This window comes from Callithrix jacchus, chromosome 5, assembly GCF_049354715.1.
Source record: "Callithrix jacchus isolate 240 chromosome 5, calJac240_pri, whole genome shotgun sequence".
In the NCBI taxonomy this organism is placed as follows: Eukaryota; Metazoa; Chordata; class Mammalia; order Primates; family Cebidae; genus Callithrix; species Callithrix jacchus.
Window position 1 is genome coordinate 105,659,577 of NC_133506.1, and position 19,957 is coordinate 105,679,533.

A 19,957-nucleotide genomic window follows, 5' to 3' on the forward strand; every position below is an offset into this window, starting at 1 on the left:
ATGATTCAAAACGCAGATTCCTATCCAAACACAATTCTTGTCATCAACAGGAGATGTTTAGGAAAAGTCCTCCGGCAAGCCTTTCAGAGATCTTGAACATCCCTACTATTTTAGCACAATCCATATTCAGGAATAAGGAGGAGAGCGTGCCTTTGGGGCTTTTATCTGGCGTAGCAACAGCCAGAAGGCGGAGTGGGCGTTTGAGGTAACAGGTAACGGGGGCTGTCAGTAGGGACAGCTTTCCTTTTTAATTGGGAGGAGTCGGTTTAAGGAAGAGGCACCCAGTAGGACCCCGAGTCCCGCGAGCGGTCGGCAGAGGGCGCTGGGCTCGCCATCATCGGGCAGGGGTGGTGCCGCTCCGTCCCCGGGGCGCAGGCGCACTTGTCCCCGCGGCGGCGTCCGGGGCTGGAGTCCCCCTGGAGGCGGGTGAGCTGAGCCCCGCTGCGCAGGCCGAGGCCGAGGGCGGGGACACGGGGAGGCGGGGGGCGGGCTAGGGATGTGAGGGCCTCGAGCGTCCTCAGACCTATAGAAGACGTAAGGGCGACCCGCGTAGGCCCCTTTCCCTCGCGGTCCGCGCTCTTCCCCCGAAGAGCCAGGTGCATCGGAGCGCGGTGCCGGGGCCTGACGCAGGCCTGGGCGGTAGGCCCCAGAGAATCAGGAAAGGCCCGTGGCGCGAGCGAGGGACGCGGGGGGTCCGGAGCAGCCGGGGGAGCCAGCCTCCCAGAGGCTAACGGCCAGGCCACTTTTTTTTTTTTTTTTTTTTTTTTGTGACGGAGTGTCGCTCTTGTTACCCAGGCTGGAGTGCAATGGCGCGATCTCGGCTCACCGCAACCTCCGCCTCCTGGGTTCAGGCAATTCTCCTGCCTCAGCCTCCTTGGTAGCTGGGATTACAGGCACGCGCCACCGTGCCCAGCTAATTTTTTGTATTTTTAGTAGCGACGGGGTTTCACCATGTTGACCAGGATGGTCTCGATCTCTTGACCTCGTGATCCACCCGCCTCGGCCTCCCAAAGTGCTGGGATTACAGGCATGAGCCACCGCGCCCGGCCAGGCCACTTTTAAAGAAGAATGTTACCTCCTCCGTCCCTCTGCCCGCGGCACCTGGTGGCCCGAGTAACCTTGACATGATGATTTATACTTCTGCTTAAGAGCAAGTCCTAGTGGCCCGACACCCTTTCCCTCCTAGGATTGATCCTTTTTTGTGGTTGTTGTCTTAAAAACAATTTTATTGAGATGTAATATAGGAAGCATACAGTTCACCCATCTAAAGTGCACAATTGTCTTTTTTTTTTTTTTTTTGAGACCGAGTCTTGCTGTGTCGCCCGAGCTGGAGTGCAGTGGCAGGATCTCAGCTCACTGCAAGCCCCGTCTCCTGGGTTCAAGCGATTCTCCTGCCTCAGCCTCCCGAGTAGCTGGGATTACAGGTGCGTGCCACCACGCCCGGCTGATTTTTATATTTTTAGTAGAGACAGGGTTTCACCATTTCGGTCAGGCTGGTCTCGAACTTCTGACCTCGTGATCTGCCTGACTTGGCCTCCCAAAGTTGCTGGGATTACAGGCAATTCAGTGTCTTTTAGTGTGTTTGCAGCCATCACCATAATGTCTTAGAACATTACCCCTCAAAAGAAACACCTCCTTTAGCTGCCATTCCCCCCTCCCATCTCCTCCCATTCTCCCAGCCCTAGGCAACCACTAATGTACTTCTGTCTCTGTAGATTTGCCTATTCTGGATGTTTCATGGAATCATACATTAAGTAGCACCTTGTTACTGGCTTCGTTCACTTAGCATAATGTTTTCTGGGTTCACCTGCTGTAGGCTTATGTTTCGGACGGTTTCCTACTTGGTTTACTTTCCTCTGGTAACTTGGGAATCGATCGACATCTATGGAACTTCTGTTATGGTTCAGGTACTGTTAACTGTGGAGGAGTGACTAATACAGTATATATATATTTTTTATAAATGTTATTTCAGAGGTGTTGAACTAATGCAGTACAGTTTCTTGTCCTCCAGAAGCTTACAGTCAGCAAGGAACAGATAGCCAAGTAAAGTAGGAAAGGGTAAGATGTTCAAGGCTGGGCCCAGTGGCTCATGCCTGTAATCTCTGCACTGTAGAAGGCTGAGGAAGGAGGATCATTTGAGCCTAGGGTTTCGAGACCAGCCTGGGCAACTTAGTGAGACCTCGTTTCTATAAATAATTTTTAAAAATTAGCCAGATATGGTGGCATGTACCTGTGATCCCAGCTACTTGAGAGGCTGAGGTAGAAGAATTGCTTGAGCCCAGGAAGTTGAGACTGCAGCGATCCCTGATCATGCCACTGTACTCTAATCTGGGTGACAGAGTGAGACCCTGTCTCAGGAAAAAAATAAAAAGATGTTCAAGCACTTAAGATGTGTCAGCTCCCTGTGCTAGGCACTTTCCATATGTTAGCTACGTTGGTCTTTACAAAAGCCCTGAGAGGTGGGTTTATTTTATTTTTTTTTGAGATGGAGTTCTGCTCTGTTGCTCAGGCTGGAGTGCAATAACACGATCTCAGCTCACTGCAACCTCCACTTCCTGGGTGTGAGCAGTTCTCTTGCCTCAGCCTCCTGAGTAGCTGGGATTACAGGCACAACTCCCGGCTAACTTTTTTATATTTTTAGTAGAGATGAAGTTTGTTCATGTTGGCCAGGCTGATCTCAAACTCCTGACCTCAGCTGATCCACCCGTCTCGGCCTCCCAAAGTGCGGGGATTATAGGCATGAGCCACCGTGCCCAGCCAACAAAACCCCTGTGAGGTGGGTTATTCTTTTCTCCACTTTACAGTGGGGAAAGAAGCAGTACAGAGAAGTCAACCAGGTAGCCCAGAATTACACAGCTAGTAAATGGCAGAGGTAGGCTTTTAAACTAGGGTTCTTTTTTTTTTTTGAGACGGAGTTTCGCTCTTGTTACCCAGGGTGGAGTGCAATGGAGCAATCTCGGCTCACTGCAACCTCCGACTCCTGGGTTCAGGCAATTCTCCTGCTTCAGCCTCCTGAGTAGCTGGGATTACAGGCACGCGCCACCATGCCCAACTAATTTTTTGTATTTTTAGTAGAGACGGGGTTTCACCATGTTGACCAGGATGGTCTCGATCTCTTGACCTCGTGATCCACCCGCCTCAGCCTCCCAAAGTGCTGGGATTACAGGCTTGAGCCACTGCGCCCGGCCTAAACTAGGGTTCTTTGTCTCTAAAACCTGCTCTATATTCTTCTGTCACGTTGATTGTAATCACAATAAGTGATTACAGAGTAGTGTGACTGTAATAGAGGTGTGAACAGCATGGGATGAAAGCCTCAAGGAGGTGACCCGCAACTGGATCTTTAAGGATGAAGAGGAATTCTGGAGGCAGGTGAAGAAGTCAAGGTAGGGGAAGGAAGTATTGAAGAGCACAGCATGTTTCAGAGATGATATTAGCAATAATAGTAGTAAACACATAGTGTGTACCAGGCAGGCATGGTGATTAGTAGTCTAGGAGTGTTAATTTCATCTTTACAATAGTCCTATTTATTAGGTACCCCATTGACAGATGGGAAACAGACTTCAAGATAGAAGTTAAGAAACTTGTCCAGAGTCCTAGAACTAGCTAGTGATAGAACCAGGATTTGAACCCAGACTTTCTGATCCCAAAGTCCTCCAAGTTTAATCTGTGGCTAAAATGCAGGAGGTGTGGGAAGGACAGCAGGAGGGGAGATTGATGACAGGGATTGAAACAGATCTCAGAAGGCTATGGGTAGAGACCTCTCCATAGAGGTTTTGAGGAAGGGGAGTGGCGAGGAGTGCTTTTTAGGAAGAGTTCTTGGGTGGCACTATGTGGATTGGGCTGGAAGGAGGGAGAACGGGGGGTATTCGGATAGTCACAGCTGGGTATGGGTACAAAGCTGGGAACCAAGGTACTGCCAACAGGGACAAATGGGGCAGGGAGAGGGTGAGGGGAATTGAGAGCCTTGACTGTGTCGGAGAGGGACTGGAGGAGGCAGGGATTGGTGCCCTATTGCTAGCTTGGGAGAACACAGATGTGCAAGATGGAACCCTGGAGTGCGTGGGGGTGGAAGCAAAACCACTTTATTCCTATTTTTCAACTTTCCCCGTCAAGAAGAGTAATTGCATATTTAAAAAATGGCCTGTGCAGGCTTAATTTAGCTTGTATAAGTCCTCAAGAGGGCATAAATTCTGGTTATATTCTGCAGTTTCATTCATTCTTTCCTTTTTTAATATATGACTTTTTCCCATTTATTTTAGGTTAGGGACATAGGTTAGGGAAAAGGACAGTGGGGTTGAATGGGACTGTAGGCCTGTTTCTCAACATCTGTGCCAGTGATACCACTTGGCATCCAGGAAATTACCTTTGTAGCTTTATTTTCTCTTTTTAAAAATTCTGTCATATTCTCCTTTGGATTTGATAAGAGCTTTGTTGTTAAGCATTTCTTTAGTTGCCCCTTTCCTTTATCTGAGTAATTGATGTCAGCCTGGTGACTCTTTCTGTTTTTTTTTTTTCCCGTCTGTCTGCAAGGGGAAGCTGCAGATGATGTCCTTGGGTTTCAGAAAGGCATGAAGCAAGGTTTTGTAGAGAAGATTGAGGAGTCCTGGATAATAGTACAGTCAAATGCTTTTATAAATGCTTGAACCTCATCTTGGATGAGCCCTGCCAGAGATCTTTGTGGGTTCTTAGCCCTGATCTGTTTTTTGAGACGGAGTCTGGCTCTTGTCATTCAGGCTGCAGTGCAGTGGTGCTATCTCAGCTCACTGCAACCTCCGCCTCCCGGGTTCAAGCAATTCTCCTGCCTCAATCTCCCAAGTAGCTGGGATTACAGACGCATGCTACCACGCCAGGCTGATTTTTCTATTTTTAGTAGAGACGGGGTTTCACCATGTTGGCCAGACTGGTCTCAAACCCCTGACCTCGTGATCTTCCCACCTCGGCCTCCCAGAGTGTTGGGATTACAGGCGTGAGCCACAGCACCTGGCCAGGCAGATCAGTGTTTTTGTGGGTGGCTCAGGCATAGCAGGTGGTTTCATGAAGCAGATAAGGGCATAGTCTTTGGGATCAAATAGGCCTAGGTTCTATTCCTGGCCTTGCTCTATACTAGCCTTGTTGCTTCTGGCAAAATACTTAACCCTTCAGGGCCTCAGTTTCCTCCTATCTAAAAAAGAAGACTAATGATGCCTACCTTAAAATATTTTTGTGAGGGTTAAATGAGGTAACATGAAAAGCTCTCAAACTTGGCATGTCCTGGATGAGAGCCATCAGCTTTGCAGAAGGCTCTGGGTTGGAGAGCTAGGTACACTGGACTGTTCATCTCTGTGGTCCTAGAGCTGGGTCCAGAGTAGTACACATTGCTAGATGCTCTGAATGGCATGGTGTAGTGGACTGACGCTTACATTATATAGGGTTAATCTCTTTCTCTTTGTACTTACCTTGTGTGTACCTGGTATGTGACTGTTTCTGTGCTTTTGTTTTGTTGAATTGAGTTGGATAACATTCAGTCAGATAATAGACACTCCCCAAGGATGGTGGCGGATTGTGACTCTGGAATGATTTCATAAAATAAAAGATGGGAAACAGATTTAAGAAAAGCTCATGGAGCCGGGTGTGGTGGCTCACTCCTATAATCCCAGCACTTCAGGAGGCCGAGGCAGGCAGATCACCTGAGGTCAGGAGTTTGAGATCAGCCTGGCCAACATGGGGAAACCCTGTCTCTATTAAAAAATACAAAAATTAGCCGTGTGTGGTGGTGCACACGTGTAATCCCAGCTACTGGGAGGTGGAGGCAGGAGAATCACTTGAACCTGGGAGGCGGAGGTTGCAGTGAGCTGAGATTGCACCACTGCACTTCAGCCTGGGTGACAGAATGAGACTCCGTCTTAACAACAACAACCACAACAAAAGAACAGCTCATGGAAAAGTGCCTTTGAGCCAAATCCCAGGGCCACATGAGGGCCCCAGCAGAGAATGCAGTCTGAGCTGCATTTCTTGAATTCCCAGGTCAAAGGAGGCAACAGGGAGCTGGTCAGAACTGTTGTTTTCCCATGGGACAGCACGGTTAAGAATGGTATCAGAAATAAAGGTACATGCGTTCAGGGGAGGGCAGGTAGGATGGAGACACCTTGAGAGACGACAGCAGGCTTACATTGGATGCTTAACGTTGGAAAAGGGTCTAGGGAGGGGCTGGACTAGTTGACTGTGAATAATGAAAAGCTGGGCTTTCGGGTAGGTGTGGGAAGACTTTGTCCCAAAGTGTAGAGCTCAGACCAGGGAGTAGAACTTTACAGTGGGGGATTTTAACTCAGAACCAGAGGGACTTTTCAATAACTTTAGCAGAGTGAAATTGGGGGACTTGGCCAGGTGTGGTGGCTCATGCTTATAATCCCAGCACTTTGGGAGGCCGAGGCGGGCGGCTAAACTGAGGTTTGGAATTCAAGACCAGCCTGACCAACATGGAGAAACCTCATCTCTACTAATAATACAAAAATTAGCCAGATGTGGTGGTGCATGCCTGTGATCCCAGCTGCTTGGGAGGCTGAGGGGGAATCACTTGAACCTGGGAGATGGAGGTTGAGGCAGAGGTTGCGGTGAGCTGAGATGGTGCCATTGCACTCCAGCCCAGGCAACAAGAGCAAAATTCTGTCTCAAAAAAAAAAAAAAAAAGAAAGAAAGAAAGAAAATGGGGGACTTGAGAGTTCCCTGCCACTTGGAGCACATGTAGGGAGGAAAGCTGGGTGACTCCCTGCCAGGTGTGTTTCTAAACCAATTTTTTATCAGAAAGATTTTCCAAATATATGGAAGTTAAAATAACAGCAAGATGCTCACTCTTAACGCCTACTATCTGAGCACAGTCTTAACATTCTGCTCTATTTCTTCATCTTCTCACTCTCTCTGTTGTCTTTTGCTGATCTATTTGAAAGGAAGCTGCAGACCTGATGACACATCACCTCTTAAGTACTTCCACCTGCGTCTCCTGAGAATACGGTTATTCTCCCACATAACCACATCTGTCCCCTAACCCAAGAAAATTAATTATTCACACTGTTGTTTCACATCCAGTGAAGACCTGCATTCAGGAACTTGATAAATCACTGTGACCCCCATATGGAGAATGGCTGGTGGGGCCTGAGGGCAGGTGGCTAAGATTCTAGCAATCCCAGCAAGAGCCTACACTAGAAGCCTGACATAGAGTAATGCGGGGTGATGAAGGCTGTTTTGAGGTAACCACAGGCCTACCGCTGAGCATGGTGGCCGGGTCGGTGAGGGCTTTCAGGAGATGCCAGACCACAGAGCTGAGAGTGGAAGAGGCAGGAGGTGGGCAGGAAGCAGAGAGGGGCACTGTAGGCAGAAGTAGGAGGATTCGTTCAAAATAGAAATGAAATGTCTACCAGGATGGTTAATTTTATATGTCAACTTGGCTGGGCCACAGGGAGCCCAGATATTTGGTCAAACATTATTTTGGGTATTTTCAAGGCAGGTGTCTGTGGATGAGATTAACATTTAAATTGTGTGATGGAGTAAAGCACACTGCTCTCTCTAATATCGGTGAGCCTTATCCAATCCATCGAAGGCCTTAATAGAAAGAAAAGTCTAAGCCTCCCCTAAGAGAGGATTCTCTTGCCTGTGGCTTTCCAACTGGGACATCAGCTCTTCCTGGTTCTACAGCAGCTTCCAGCCTTTGTACTTGAACTGGGACATTGGAGCTACAGATTTTGGACTTGCCAGTCTCCTTAATTACATGAGCCAGTTCATTATAATAAACTCTCTTACACACACACACACACACCCTCCTATAGGTTCTGTTTCTTTGGAAAACCCCAACTTATACATCTACTCCATGCCAGACATTCTGTCCCAGCGCTGAGACCATAATGGCAAACACAGCATGGGCTATCATGGAGTGCGCCATACAGGGCTTGGGTGGTGAGAGATGCAGATGAGGGGTAGGTACGGGCCAGATCGAGAGGGGCCTTGCAGGCCATGGAAAGGGGCCTGGCTTTTATTCTGGAAAAGAAGTGAGGAAAGACCAATGCTTTCTACACTTCAGAACCCTCATGATTTTTGCCAGTTCCACATTTCAATTGCATTATTATTTGTTTGATACATTAAAAAAAAAAAAGCAACGTTTTTATGCTGCTGATAGAAAAACAAAACAAAACAAAAAATAATTTTATGCTCATTTGAAAAAAGTGCCTTAGGCCATTAATACCTATGAAAACGTATTTTTTCCCCTTCATTACACATAAAAATAAATATAAAATCATTACAATAAAAAATGCTGGCCATATGCTACTTAAATTAGTTTTGGGTATTTGTTCTACGTTTTGGGAAAAGTTGCCATGAATGATGGGGGTAGAGGTGGATATTAGGGGTTTGAGGAAGGACAGGACACCCTGAGATTTATGTTTTAGAAGGATTCACTGTGGCTGTTGGGCAGAGTAGATTGGCAGGAAATGGACTGGAAGACAGGAAGACCAGCTAGGGGCTATTGCAGTTGTCCCAGAGAGAGGAGAGACTGAACCAAGGGTATGCAGTGGAGTGGGGAGGAAGGGACAAATGTGAGGGGCATTCAGAGATAAAATTTGATAGGACTTAGAAACCGGTGGCATGGAGATTGAGGAGGAGGAGGAACCTGGGTTGCTGGTGATGATTTTGGTTTGGTTGCCTGGGAAGATGGAGGAGCCATCACAGAGGCGGGGAGCCAGGGTGCAGAGGCCACGATCAAGTCCAAAGGGCAGGGCAAGGGAGGCTAGTGTTGCCAGGGCCAGAGGCTTTGACTGCAGTTTTAGCAAAGATGCTGTGAAGTTCATTGCCCCTTAAATAATAGCAAACCCACAATTTAAATTAAATTAAAACATTTTTAGTTTAGCTCTTCTAAGTGGACCCACACATGTATTCTCTACTAGTTATTACTGAGAATGACTAAGTATTATAATTGAGCTGAAAATAATCTGCCGCCCATACTTGCTGGGTTGGTTACTAAGTATTGCTTGAGTTTTTAAGTAATGAAACAAAGTTGTGCTCTTTCCAAATGTTAATTTTGAGGACTGCAGATGGTAACCATCTGTTCCCCGACTAGCATTTTACAATATTTGATTACTACTTTATATAGTTTGGGGAAGCCTGCCAGTGGAGTCTACCCATCAGGTTGGGAACTTCAGTGGTATGTCTCCTATGGTTGCTCTGATGGTCTTGGCCACCCTTGAATGGGTTCCCCTCTGATTTCTGGGCCAAAGGGTATCGAGTTGGACTGGCAGGGTCATGATTGATGGCAGGAGGAACTCGAGGAGCCCTGTCCTATTCAACTCTTCCTTACAGCTGGAACCATCAGAGTGCATCATGGAAGAATCTGTGAGGTCAGGATTGTCCGACAGTTAGTACCCTTTGGGTTACAAGTGACAGAACAACAAACCTCGGCTGCTTGGGTGAAAGGGGATTAATTGGCTCAGATTATTGAGAAGTCTAGGGGAAGGACTTCCTTCAGGTAGATGGTTTTAGGGCTCAAATGAATTTTATTTTAGACAGTCTCACTTTGTATCATCCAGGCTGAGTGCTATGGTGTAATCACAGCTCACTGCATCCTCGACTGCTGAGGCTCAAATGGTCCTCCCATCTCAGCCTCCTGAGTAGCTGGGACTACAGTCACATGCCACCAGTTAACTTTTTATTTTTTATAGAGACAGGGTCTCCCTATGTTGCTCAGATTGGTCTCAAACTCCTGGCTTCAAGCGATCCACCGATCTCAGCCTCCCAAAGTGCTGGCATTACAGGCGTGAGCCACCACCCCTGGCCCAAATAAATTCTTTGGGCTTGTTTTTTCCTAGGGTGTCAGCTCTGCCTTCTGCTCTGTGGCTATGGTCTCAGGATTCTAGAGGAGGCAGGATGGCTTCACTGAGAGAGAAGATCAAATCCTCCCAGCATCAAGTTTAGTGGAAAGGAGCTAGAGTCCTTTCACACCACTTCTGCAGAGGTGTTGTAATGCTTTTTGATTGAACTAGCTAGCTTTTGTCACATGCCCGTGTGTGAGCCAGTCCTTGTTCCCATGTGGATGCAGAGCTCTGATAGATTAGGACTGGATATAGTCCCGCTCAGACCTGGTTGAGACATGGGGAGGAGTGCACCTCAGATTTGATGTTGGGGCTGTTACTAGAAGGGAGAATGGATGGTGTGGGTCAGACAACTACCTGTCCACTCCAGCATCAGAGCAAGAGTCAGGGAACCAGGAGGAATTGGCTGACATAGCTGAGGAGACCCATTTTTTGTTGCCGAGGAGATAATGTGCTGTAAATGGAATAAAGGAGCCTCTGGAACCAGCTAAGCTTCCCTTCTTAGTATAAGGGCATCTGATAGATTTAGTTTCTGGTTCTTTTGGAGGGGGTGACAGGAGGGGGGTGTTTTTTTTCTTGTATGTTCCTTTAAAAGTAAGGCCAGTCACTGGATCTCTTTTAGCTCCTTCATCTGGAACATAGCGGGTGTCTCTCTGTACAGAGGAGATAGTAGCTTCATTCTGTTTAGTTAACAGTAAGTGGAGCCCACTGCGGGCCAGGTGCTTAGCCCAGAGAGAGCCACAGGTGAGGTAGCAGATAAGTCCCTGGCAACACCGTGAACGGGGCTCTGCAGCCCCACAGAGGATAGGGGGATCCCCACTGTCTCCAGAAAGGAACAGTGAGGAAGGGCTTCCTGGAGGAAGGACACTGAGCTGAGCCTGGAAGGATGAACAAGGTTCCTCACACGGAGGAGATGGGAAGGAGTCCGCAGCCAGGGAGCTGCACGTGCACTGAAAGGCGCCATACTTGGTGGTCTGGGGGGTCTGGGAGCAGTTCCTGTGGCTGACTAGGATGCGCCCAGGACACTGATTCCAGTGCTCACTTGGTGTTGGTGTGGAGACTGGAGTGACAGGCTAGGGACTGGGATACCAGGCAAATGCTGTGTTAGAGGTTCAGGCAGGAGCTTGATGAAAGCTTAGCAAGCCCATATGTTCTAGAACTTGCCATTTAAAACAATCTATACTCTCATCGTTCCCTTAAAAAAAAGGAGGTTAGGCTAGAGTTGTGAGTTACTTAGAGAGAGCCTTAATATAGAGAAACATGTGGGTTCTGCAGACACAAAGAGAGTATGCTGTGTAATTCCATTTATGCGAAACTCTGGAAAATGCGCACAATTCTAGTGATAGAAAGCAGAGCAGTAGCTGCCTAGGGTTGGGGACGTCGAGAGGGCGTGAGGGAGGGATTACAAAAGGCATGCGGTAACTTTTGGGGATGATGGATATGTTTACTGTCTTGATTATAGTGCTCACTTCTCCAGTGTGTACCTGTGGCTACACTTACAAAATTATATACTTTATGAAGTTGGCTATATGTCAACTGTACCTCAATACAGCCTTTATTTATTTATTTATTTTTTAGAATAAGACTCTGGGGCCACTCTGTCCGAGTTCAAATCCAAGCTCCACCTTTATCAGCTGTGTGATCTTGGGCAGGTTGCCAGACCTCTCTGTGCCTGGTTTTCTTATGTGTGCATTAATTACATGTAAATAGAGACAAACAAGTGCTCATTGTGATTCTTTTTTTTTTTTGAGATGGAGTCTTGCTGCATTGCCCAGGCTGAAGTGCAGTGTTTCAATCTCAGCTCACTGCCATCTCCACTTCTGGGGTAGAGCGATTCTCCTGCCTCAGCCTCCAGAGTAGTTGGGATTACAGGCGTGCACCACCAAGCCTGGCTAATTTTGTATTTTTAGTAGAGACAGGGTTTCACTGTGTTGGCCAGGCTGGTCTTGAACTCCTGACCTTAAGTGATCTGCCCACCTTACAGGTGTGAGCCACCTCATCCAGCCCATTGTGATTCTGATCATAACTCATAGTAAAATGAAGTCATGTGCCCAGGCTCTGGGTGTACCATGATGACTCTGTCCAGTGTCTTTGTACAGAGCCCCCTAGATTCATGCTTCTCAAACTTTAAAATGTGCATGCAAATCTCCTGGCATCCTTGTTAAAATGCAGGTTGATCTGGTGGGCCTGGGATGGGGCCTGAGACTGCATTTCTGACAAACTCCCGCTGCTGTGGGTTTTGCTGGTTCAGGAGCATACTTTGAGTTTCGAGGCTCAGGCCTGTGGGCATTCTCCCCTCCGTGGCCTGTGCTCTTGCCAGCCATGGCTAATGTCAGAGCTGGTTTCCTAGTGATTGCCCCTCAGGGTCTTCCTGCTTGTCTCCCCTACCCTGCCTGTGAGGGACACCTACTCACACACCACCTGAAGTTGAGTGCCAGAAAGAAGACGCCAGGGATGAGGCTGTATATTTCCCTCCACACTCACTCTTGGTCCTTGCGGGCCTGCTCTGGGCTGGGGCTTCTGCAGGGCTAAACACCCAGCCCAGCCCAAGATGCAGGCTCCATGGGGTGGGACAGGAGGGGCACTGGGCCTCTGTACCAACCATGCCAGCTTCCCAGAGTGCTGGGACCTGGGGGCCAGAGCTGAGTCTAGAACTTGGCTTGGTGCCCTAGAAGAAGTGATGCTCCTTGTTTTCCAGGGACAGAGGGTCTCACAGATGGCCCCGCTGCCAGGGGCAGAACTGGTTCAGAAGCCACTGCAGCTCTACCGATATTTGCTGCGCTGTTGCCGGCAGCTGCCGACCAAGGGCATCCAGCAGCATTACAAGCATGCCATCAGGCAGGTGTGAGCTGGGTCCACCGGGTCTGGGACTGCCTCCGATGGCAGGCTTGGGGGCGTGGGTCAGAGGCCAGGGCATGGGGCTAGTCTCTCCGATGGTGGTGAAGTGGCAGTGTGGTAAGAGCCACAGGAAACCAGTGCTGGGCTGCCCAGCTCCTCTCTGTCCAGGAAACAGAGGGTGCATCACCCAGCACACTAGCTGTTCTAGGGCATGCATGAGGCAGCTAAGCGGGTAGTTAAAATAGACTGTGAAGCACGACATCATCTCAAAGGCATCCCTGCCAACAGTGCACAACTTGAATTTAATCCTGAGAAAACATCAGGTATAATCGAGAGGCCATCCACCACATAATTAATTGACCTGTCCTCATCAAAAATGTCAGTGTCGTGAAACAAAGAAAGGCAGAGTGTTCTGGATTAGAGAACTCAAGAGACATGGTGACTAAATGTAATGTGTGATTCCAGATTGGATCCTAGACCCGAAAAAAAATAGCTGTAAAGAGTATTACGGGCCGGGTGTGCTGGCTCACACCTGTAAATCCTAGCACTTTGGGAGGCCGAGGTGGGTGGTTCACCTGAGGTCAGGAGTTCAAGACCAGCCTGGTCAACATGGTGAAACCCCGTCTCTACTAAAGATACAAAAAATTAGCTGGGCATGGTGGCGCGTGCCTGTAATCCCAGCTACTCAGGAGGCTGAGGCAGGAGAATTGCCTGAACCCAGGAGGCGGAGGTTGCGGTGAGCCGAGATCGCGCCATTGCACTCCCGCCTGGGTAACAGGAGCGCAACTCCGTCTCAAAAAAAAAAAAATAAATAAAATAAAAATAAATTAAAAAAAAAAAAAGAATATTACGGATTATGGGTGTGGTGGCTCACGCCCGTAATCCCAGCACTTTGGGAGGCTGAGGTAGGCAGATTGTTTGAGCTCAGGAGTTCAAGACCAACCTGGGCAACATACTAAGACCTTGTTTCCAAAAAAAATTAACAAATGAGATGGGAGGATTGCTTGAGCCCAGGAGGTCAAGACTGCAGTGAACTGTGATTGTGCCACTGCGTTCTCCCCTAGGTGACAGGTGAGATCCTGTCTCACAAAAAAAAAAAAAAAAAAGGACTATTGCTGGGGCAGTGCATGAAATTGGAATATGGGCTCTAGATCATAGTGTGTCAATATTAAGTCTTCCAAATTTAATTGTTGTGGTCGTGTCAGAGACCGCCCTTGTCATTAGGATATACACACAGGGATGTTTAGGGGCAAGGGCAGTGTGTCTGCACTTACTCTTAAATGCTTCTGAAAAAACGTATACATAGAGAAAGAGAACAATAAAGCGAGTGTAGCAAAATATTAACAATTGGTGATTCTGGTAGGAATTCTTTATATATTACCACAACCTTCTGTAAGTGAGAAATCATTTCCAAATAGAAAGTTAGCTAAAATTCATACAAATATAGTATGGAAAGTAAAAAAAAAAGTGGAGGTAGCAGTAGCCACAGAGGGCTGTGGAAACATGGAGAAGGGAGCAGATAGCTGTCTAGGGAGTCAGGGAGGGCATCCCAGAGGTGGATGCTGAGGGGGCTCCCAAAGAGGAGCAGGAGGATGTGTGGGGTTGGGAGTGACAGGGGAGGAAGGTGCCAGTTTTTTTTTTTTTTTTTTTTTTTTTTTTTTTTGAGACGAGTATAGTGGCGTGATCTGGACTCACTATAGCCTCCACCTCCCAGGTTCAAGCATTTCTCTTGCCACAGCCTCCCGAGTAGCTGGGATTATAGGCATGCACCACCATGCCTGGCTAATTCTGTGTTTTTAGTTTCTCTGATGTTGGTCAGGCTGGTCTGGAACTTGTGACCTCAGGTGGCCCAGCACTTTGGGAGGCCTGCCTTAGTCTCCCAAAGTGCTGGGATGAGCCACCGCACCCAGCGGTGAGCCATTGTACCCAGTGCAAGTTCTTTTTGAATCTTAGGTTGCTTCTCAAGGGTGAATATCTGGTCAAAAGCAAACAGCGGCCCATGCTCTGCATCCAACCTGGTGGATTTCCTGAAGCCACTCTCTCTACTAACTCCCTTCCCTTCCCTGTGTGGCTATCTGGAGAAGCCCTACTTATTCCTCCCTGTTGTGAAGCCCATGCAGAGATCTCACCCTGGGGAAAGCAGCTTCCTCTGAGGAAGAGAGATGGAAGTTCCCTTTGGCCTCCATGGCCTGATAGCCTTTGGGCCCAGCTTGATTTTGGGGTACCTTGGGGGCCAGTTTTTGCACCTCCCCTGGTGGCAGGAATACATGCTTTGCAGTCACACAGACTGGGATTCAAATGCTATTGTTCTGCAGCAAGTGAGGATCTCTGAGCCTGTTTCCTTGTCTCCACAGGGGACAATCATCACCATCTATGGAGGATGAAGAGAGTTGCTGGGTATGAAGTGCCCAGCAGTGTACCTGCCCATGACTGGTGCTCTGAAGCTGCTGGTCCTGGGAATTTCATCTGGTCATCTTTTTTTATGTTTAAACTTGCAGAGTTTTCGAGTTCATTCAGATGAAGACAACCCTGAGAGAATCCAGCAAATTATTAAAAGAGCCATTGAAGATGCTGACTGGATCATGAATAAAGTAGGTGCTTAGCCCCCTGGCTCCACCTGCAAGCTGGGGTGATGCTGGCCATGATCCCCATGACCACTAGAGGCCACTCCTGCCCCACAGTTGAGAATGGTCCCTGTGGAGGAGGCCACCATCCAGCTGCTTCCCTCCTCCAGAAGCTGAAAGGTGATGGCAGATCCCTTCTGGTTGCATTTATATTTTGCAAGTGGGGAGGGGCTTTCACTCTTCATCCTTAAAGGCAAATTTTTGCCCAACAGTGTTGATCAAGCTGAGAGGGGGCAGCAGGAAGAAGGAGGAGAGAACAATCTTCCTGGAAGCCATAGTGCAGAGCCAGCAGTGGCATTGAGATGCTGCAGAGAGGAAAGCTGTCCTGGGGAGGGACTCCCTTTCTCTGGGGGGTATTCACACTGGGGCAGAATTATGGAGGAGATATTCAGTATGTTTTGGTAGATGAAGGGAGTGAGTCAGGAATGTAGACTGGCGTCTTGGCCTTTAGACTCTGATAATAGAATGACCTAGAGAGTTGGAATGTGCCCCTACCTCCCTGTCCTTCTAACTCACACTCTTAAGGTATGGGCCCAGGGTCCATTTTTTTAAAGCCCAGTAATTGTACCAGCTGGCTTCCAAGGGTCCACCTCCACCTGAGATTTTTTTTCCCCCTAAAACAAGACTCAGAGAGGACAGGTGCCCAGTTTCCTTATTATCCTCCCTCCCCAGCCCCATCAGCTTCCTTTTTCGTTAAAGAAGAAAGGGAGTCCAGGCATGAAGTAGAGATTTGACTGCCCAGTGCCTCCTGCCTGGGTTCCCCACCTCCCAGAAGCCCCTGCAGGAGGCAGAGGAGGCCCAGATCATGCAGGCTCGAGATATCCCCAGAGTCCTACTGCCCCTGTGGGCTTCCCTCCTTCACTTCGAATCTCTCTGTCTTGCAGTATAAAAAGCAAAACTGAGAGCCCTGAGAGTGACCTTCCTAGCCTCTGGATGTTGAGAGGCCCCTCTTCTGGAGCTCAGAAGCAGCAGTGGGTTTGCAAGATCCATTGGCCTTGTTGGCTGAAACAGCCAGAAATCAGGGGAGGAGAAGCTGACGTTGCTTCTCCGGAGGCTCCTCTTGCCACAGCCATGTTGCCAGCATCCTTTATGTTTGCACTTCCAGCCGCTCACCATGTGAAATTTGGGGAGAATATGGTATTTTTTTGTTTATTTTCTGTCTTTTTTGTTTTTGTGTTTTTGTTCTTTTACTTTTCTCTGAAAGTGATCCATTTATTCTGGAGATCTTTTTATCATTCTATGAGTCCTAGAGCAGATGTCCCCTCAGGGAGCAACCTGTACAGAAGAGAGCACATGGGTTTTAGAACCAGACAGCTCTGGATTTGAATCCCAGATTCAGTAAGATGAAGGTGAAGTGCCTCACAGAAGATGTGCTTGGCGGAGCCTGAAGGGCTCCCTCCGAGGAAGCCATCCTGCCCTGTCCCTCCTCTGCTCCTGCATCGCCCTGCACAGCTCTGCGCCAGGCCACTCAGTGTCAGGTCTCAGTTATTTGTTTGCTAGCTTGCCCTGTCCCTACTTGTAGCCCTGAGCCCTCACAGTTGTCACACACCCTGCAGTCTGCCAAGGAGCTGCTCTTCCTGACCACTGTTTCTCCATGCCCACGGAAGTCGAAGCCCTGGGCCTTGCCTCCGGGGAACTGACAGTGTCCTTAAGTGGTGAAGTTACACCACATCAACCAAGGAGGGATGCCAGAGCAGCTGCAGTGAACTCAGGCCTGTCCAGGCCTCTTTGCACCTGCAATTTGTTTTGACTGCCCTTCCCTGCTTTGCCACCGTTGTGGAAGGATGGAAGGGAGCAGGAGAGGCTGGGTGGGCTCAGGGAGAATGGCCGAAGTGGCCAGAAGATGCAGAGAAACCCCACTGGGATTTGAGTATTCCCCAAGGGCATTCAGCCACAGGGATCAACTAGTATGTGTTTGTGTCCTTGCAATTATGTGACTTAAAGTGACTCAGATATCTTTATATGTGTGGGTTCTCCGCTGACAATGAAGTAAATATATCAATTTGTGGAAGCTTGTATGTCTTCTCAACTGGTAAGCCATGCATTCCCTAAGCATATGTTGTCCACCCCCCCCCCGCAAGTGTCATCCATTGTTGAGAACATAGAGTCAGACATGAAGCTGCCCAGGAGGTGTCATTCTTCAGAGAAGGTGACTGGGACTGGCCCCGCTGCTCCACAACAGTTGATGAGGCCAGATTTGCCCTACCAGGCTGTGGGCAAGCTGAGAGGTTTCAGGCTAAGCCCAAAGCTGAGCCAGTCTCCTGTCCCACCCCTGCTGTTGAACTGGGGGCCTTTCCTCAGGTGACAGAGCTGTATTGAGGTCACAGGAGTGGGGGTGGCCATATCCCAGATGTAGTTCCTCAGTAGGAGAGAAATGAATGAAGGCTGACAAGGGTTCAGGATAGGTTAGTGTTGCTTGCTCTTGACCAGCTCCCAGAGTGGTTCCGTGACTTTTGGTTCCTGGGTAGGTGCTTGGTCCAGCCGTGCTGACTTGTCATGTGTTAGACAGTGGGTATCCAGCTGCAATGTGAGGCTGGCCAGTGAGGGAGCCAGCAGGGGTGGGTGAACAGTGTGCTGGCTGCTCTTCCCAGCCTCTGTGCTGTCACAGAGGGTAGTGCACCCGCTCATGCAGGAGCCCACGGTAGGGGAGGCAGGAGCACACAGTACCGTGCACACAGGAGCACTGTTGAAGCCTGGGAGAGCCTCCTGTCCTCAGCAGCAGCCTTGCCTTCCACCCTGCCCTCCAACTTCTACCGCTTCGAGCCCTGCGTGGACTGTGGGGATGGCTCCTTCATCTCTCCTGTCAACTCTCAAATGCATGGAGTTGAAGGTTTACAGAATAGCTTCCAAGCAAATGGAAGAAGATGAAGATTTGACCCAGAGTCAACCAGTGTGGCCTGCTGGAAGGGGCTCTGGAGCTACACACACCTTAATTTGAATCTTAGTCTGTCACTTAGAGGTGGTGTGACTTGGGGCAGGTTTGTTAACCTGTTAGGCTCACTTCTTTCACTGTGACGGGGTGCACATCCCACAGGCTGGGGAGATTAAGGCAGTGCACACAGATGGGCTGCAGCCACGTGCCCTCCATCTCTTGTCTCTGGTGTACCTGATGACGATGCTTCTTTTTAGGTGGGTCCCTGCAGCTCTCCCTGGCATCCACTGTACAAGCACAATGCGAGCAGGAAAGGATCCGACGTGTTGTCCACACTTTGATACTTCTTTGGACTCACATTGCCTTTCTGGGATGCATTTGCATTATAAAGTTGCTGGTTTTATCTGCATAGTGAAAGGCAGATGTTAAAGCCCTTAAGGGCTTCCTTCTGAGGCTGACTTCCAAGGCAGTGCTAGTCTTGAGTCCTGCACCAGCACATGCTCCCTGGGCAGAGCCTGTCCTGCCCTACACAGTCCCTTTTTCACCCCATGCCCACCCCCTCTTCACTGAACATTTACTACCAGTCCTTCCTCCATGCAGGAAGGGACTCACAGTGTAAGGGAAAGACAGACGTGGGTTGCCTGGAGGTTGAGCAGTTGTGGCTCATAGGATGTGATCATAACATAGATTTATCTTTTCGTCTCACAATTCCTTTATATTTTTTTCTGGAGGTTTGTATTCTCCCTATCCCTGGATGAAAACTGAGACAAAGCCTCAAAAATTTCTGGCCAGACTTAAATTTTAAAAACCCGAAGCTGTGGCTACTTTTTCTTTCTTTCTTTCTTTTTTTTTTTTTTTTTAAGAGATTGCTCTGCATGATTTGGTTCCTGTGGGTATTCCAGCCTTACCTCCTCCACCTCCACCCCTACTCTCTCCACCCACCACGATGTCTCAACCACACCAAGCAGCATGGGAGTCCCTGAACGAGTGGTGCTACTTCTGGCCTTTGCTTAAACTGCTGCTTGGCCTGGAATGCTCGTTCCCCAAGCTAGCAAAGATGCCTCTGTCTCCTTCTCTGACAGAGGTTTCCTATCTGCAGCAGATTCCAACTGGAAAAAAGGAGATGCCTGAACCTTAAGTTTTGAAATTTCATCTTCCTGCGACCGGACATTTCACTTAATGCATTGAAACTGTTTGTGACTTAAAAGTAGCCATAGCTGCCGGGCGCGGTGGTGAGTACCTGTAATCCCAGCTACTCGGGAGGCTGAGGTGGGATGATTGCTTGAGCCCAGGAGTCCTGGGCTGTAGTGCACTATGCTGTAGTTTAGCATCAATATGGTGACCTCCTGGGAGTGGGGGACTACCAGGTTGCCTAAGGAGGGGTGCACCAGCCCAGGTTGGAAACAGAGCCGGTCAAAACTCCCATGTTGATCAGTAGTGGGATCATGCCTGTGAATAGCCACTGCACTCCAGTCTGGGCAACATAGCCTTGCTAAGGAGTTTGGACTTTCTCCAAAGGGGTGGTTTTGTAATCATCTCTTTATGTAGTTGTGTCCTCCACCAAAGAGTGAAGCCCTTGAGGTCAGGACCAGGTACTGGTTGTTGCAGAACCCTCTGGGCCAGTGGTGTGTCTGCTGCCCAGGCTGTGAGTGTTGGCTGAATGAAAGAATGATGATTGCAGGCAAACTGTGATTGTCTCTCTTTCGTTCGTTTGTTTCTCACTGCTTTCTAGTAATGGGAAAGGCTGGGAGATGGTATTTCTTAGCTAAGTCTTCTTCTTACTGCCAATGCTT

The 19,957-nt window shown here is 48.7% G+C and overlaps 1 protein-coding gene across 18 annotated transcripts in view; it reads left to right on the plus strand.

Moving 5' to 3' along the window:
• Window positions 1–377: 377 nt before the first annotated feature.
• Window positions 378–19,957, plus strand: part of LYRM9 (LYR motif containing 9) — a 65,163-nt gene continuing 45,583 nt past the window's right edge. For 3 of the 18 annotated variants that reach the window (XR_013535816.1, XR_013535817.1, XM_078374000.1), the window contains exons 1-4: window positions 378–426; window positions 12,529–12,668; window positions 15,023–15,065; window positions 15,167–15,259. Coding sequence is in view for 9 of the 18 variants with exons in the window: in XM_078374000.1 (XP_078230126.1) it covers window positions 12,547–12,668; window positions 15,023–15,065; window positions 15,167–15,259 (258 nt within the window). In the remaining 9 variants the exon portion in view is untranslated. Of the gene's footprint in view, window positions 427–1,302; window positions 1,425–12,528; window positions 12,673–15,022; window positions 15,066–15,166; window positions 15,413–16,176; window positions 17,304–19,263; window positions 19,398–19,957 lie in introns of those variants that run through there. The other 15 variants (XM_078374002.1, XM_078374004.1, XR_013535822.1 and 12 more) reach the window with 14 other exon arrangements.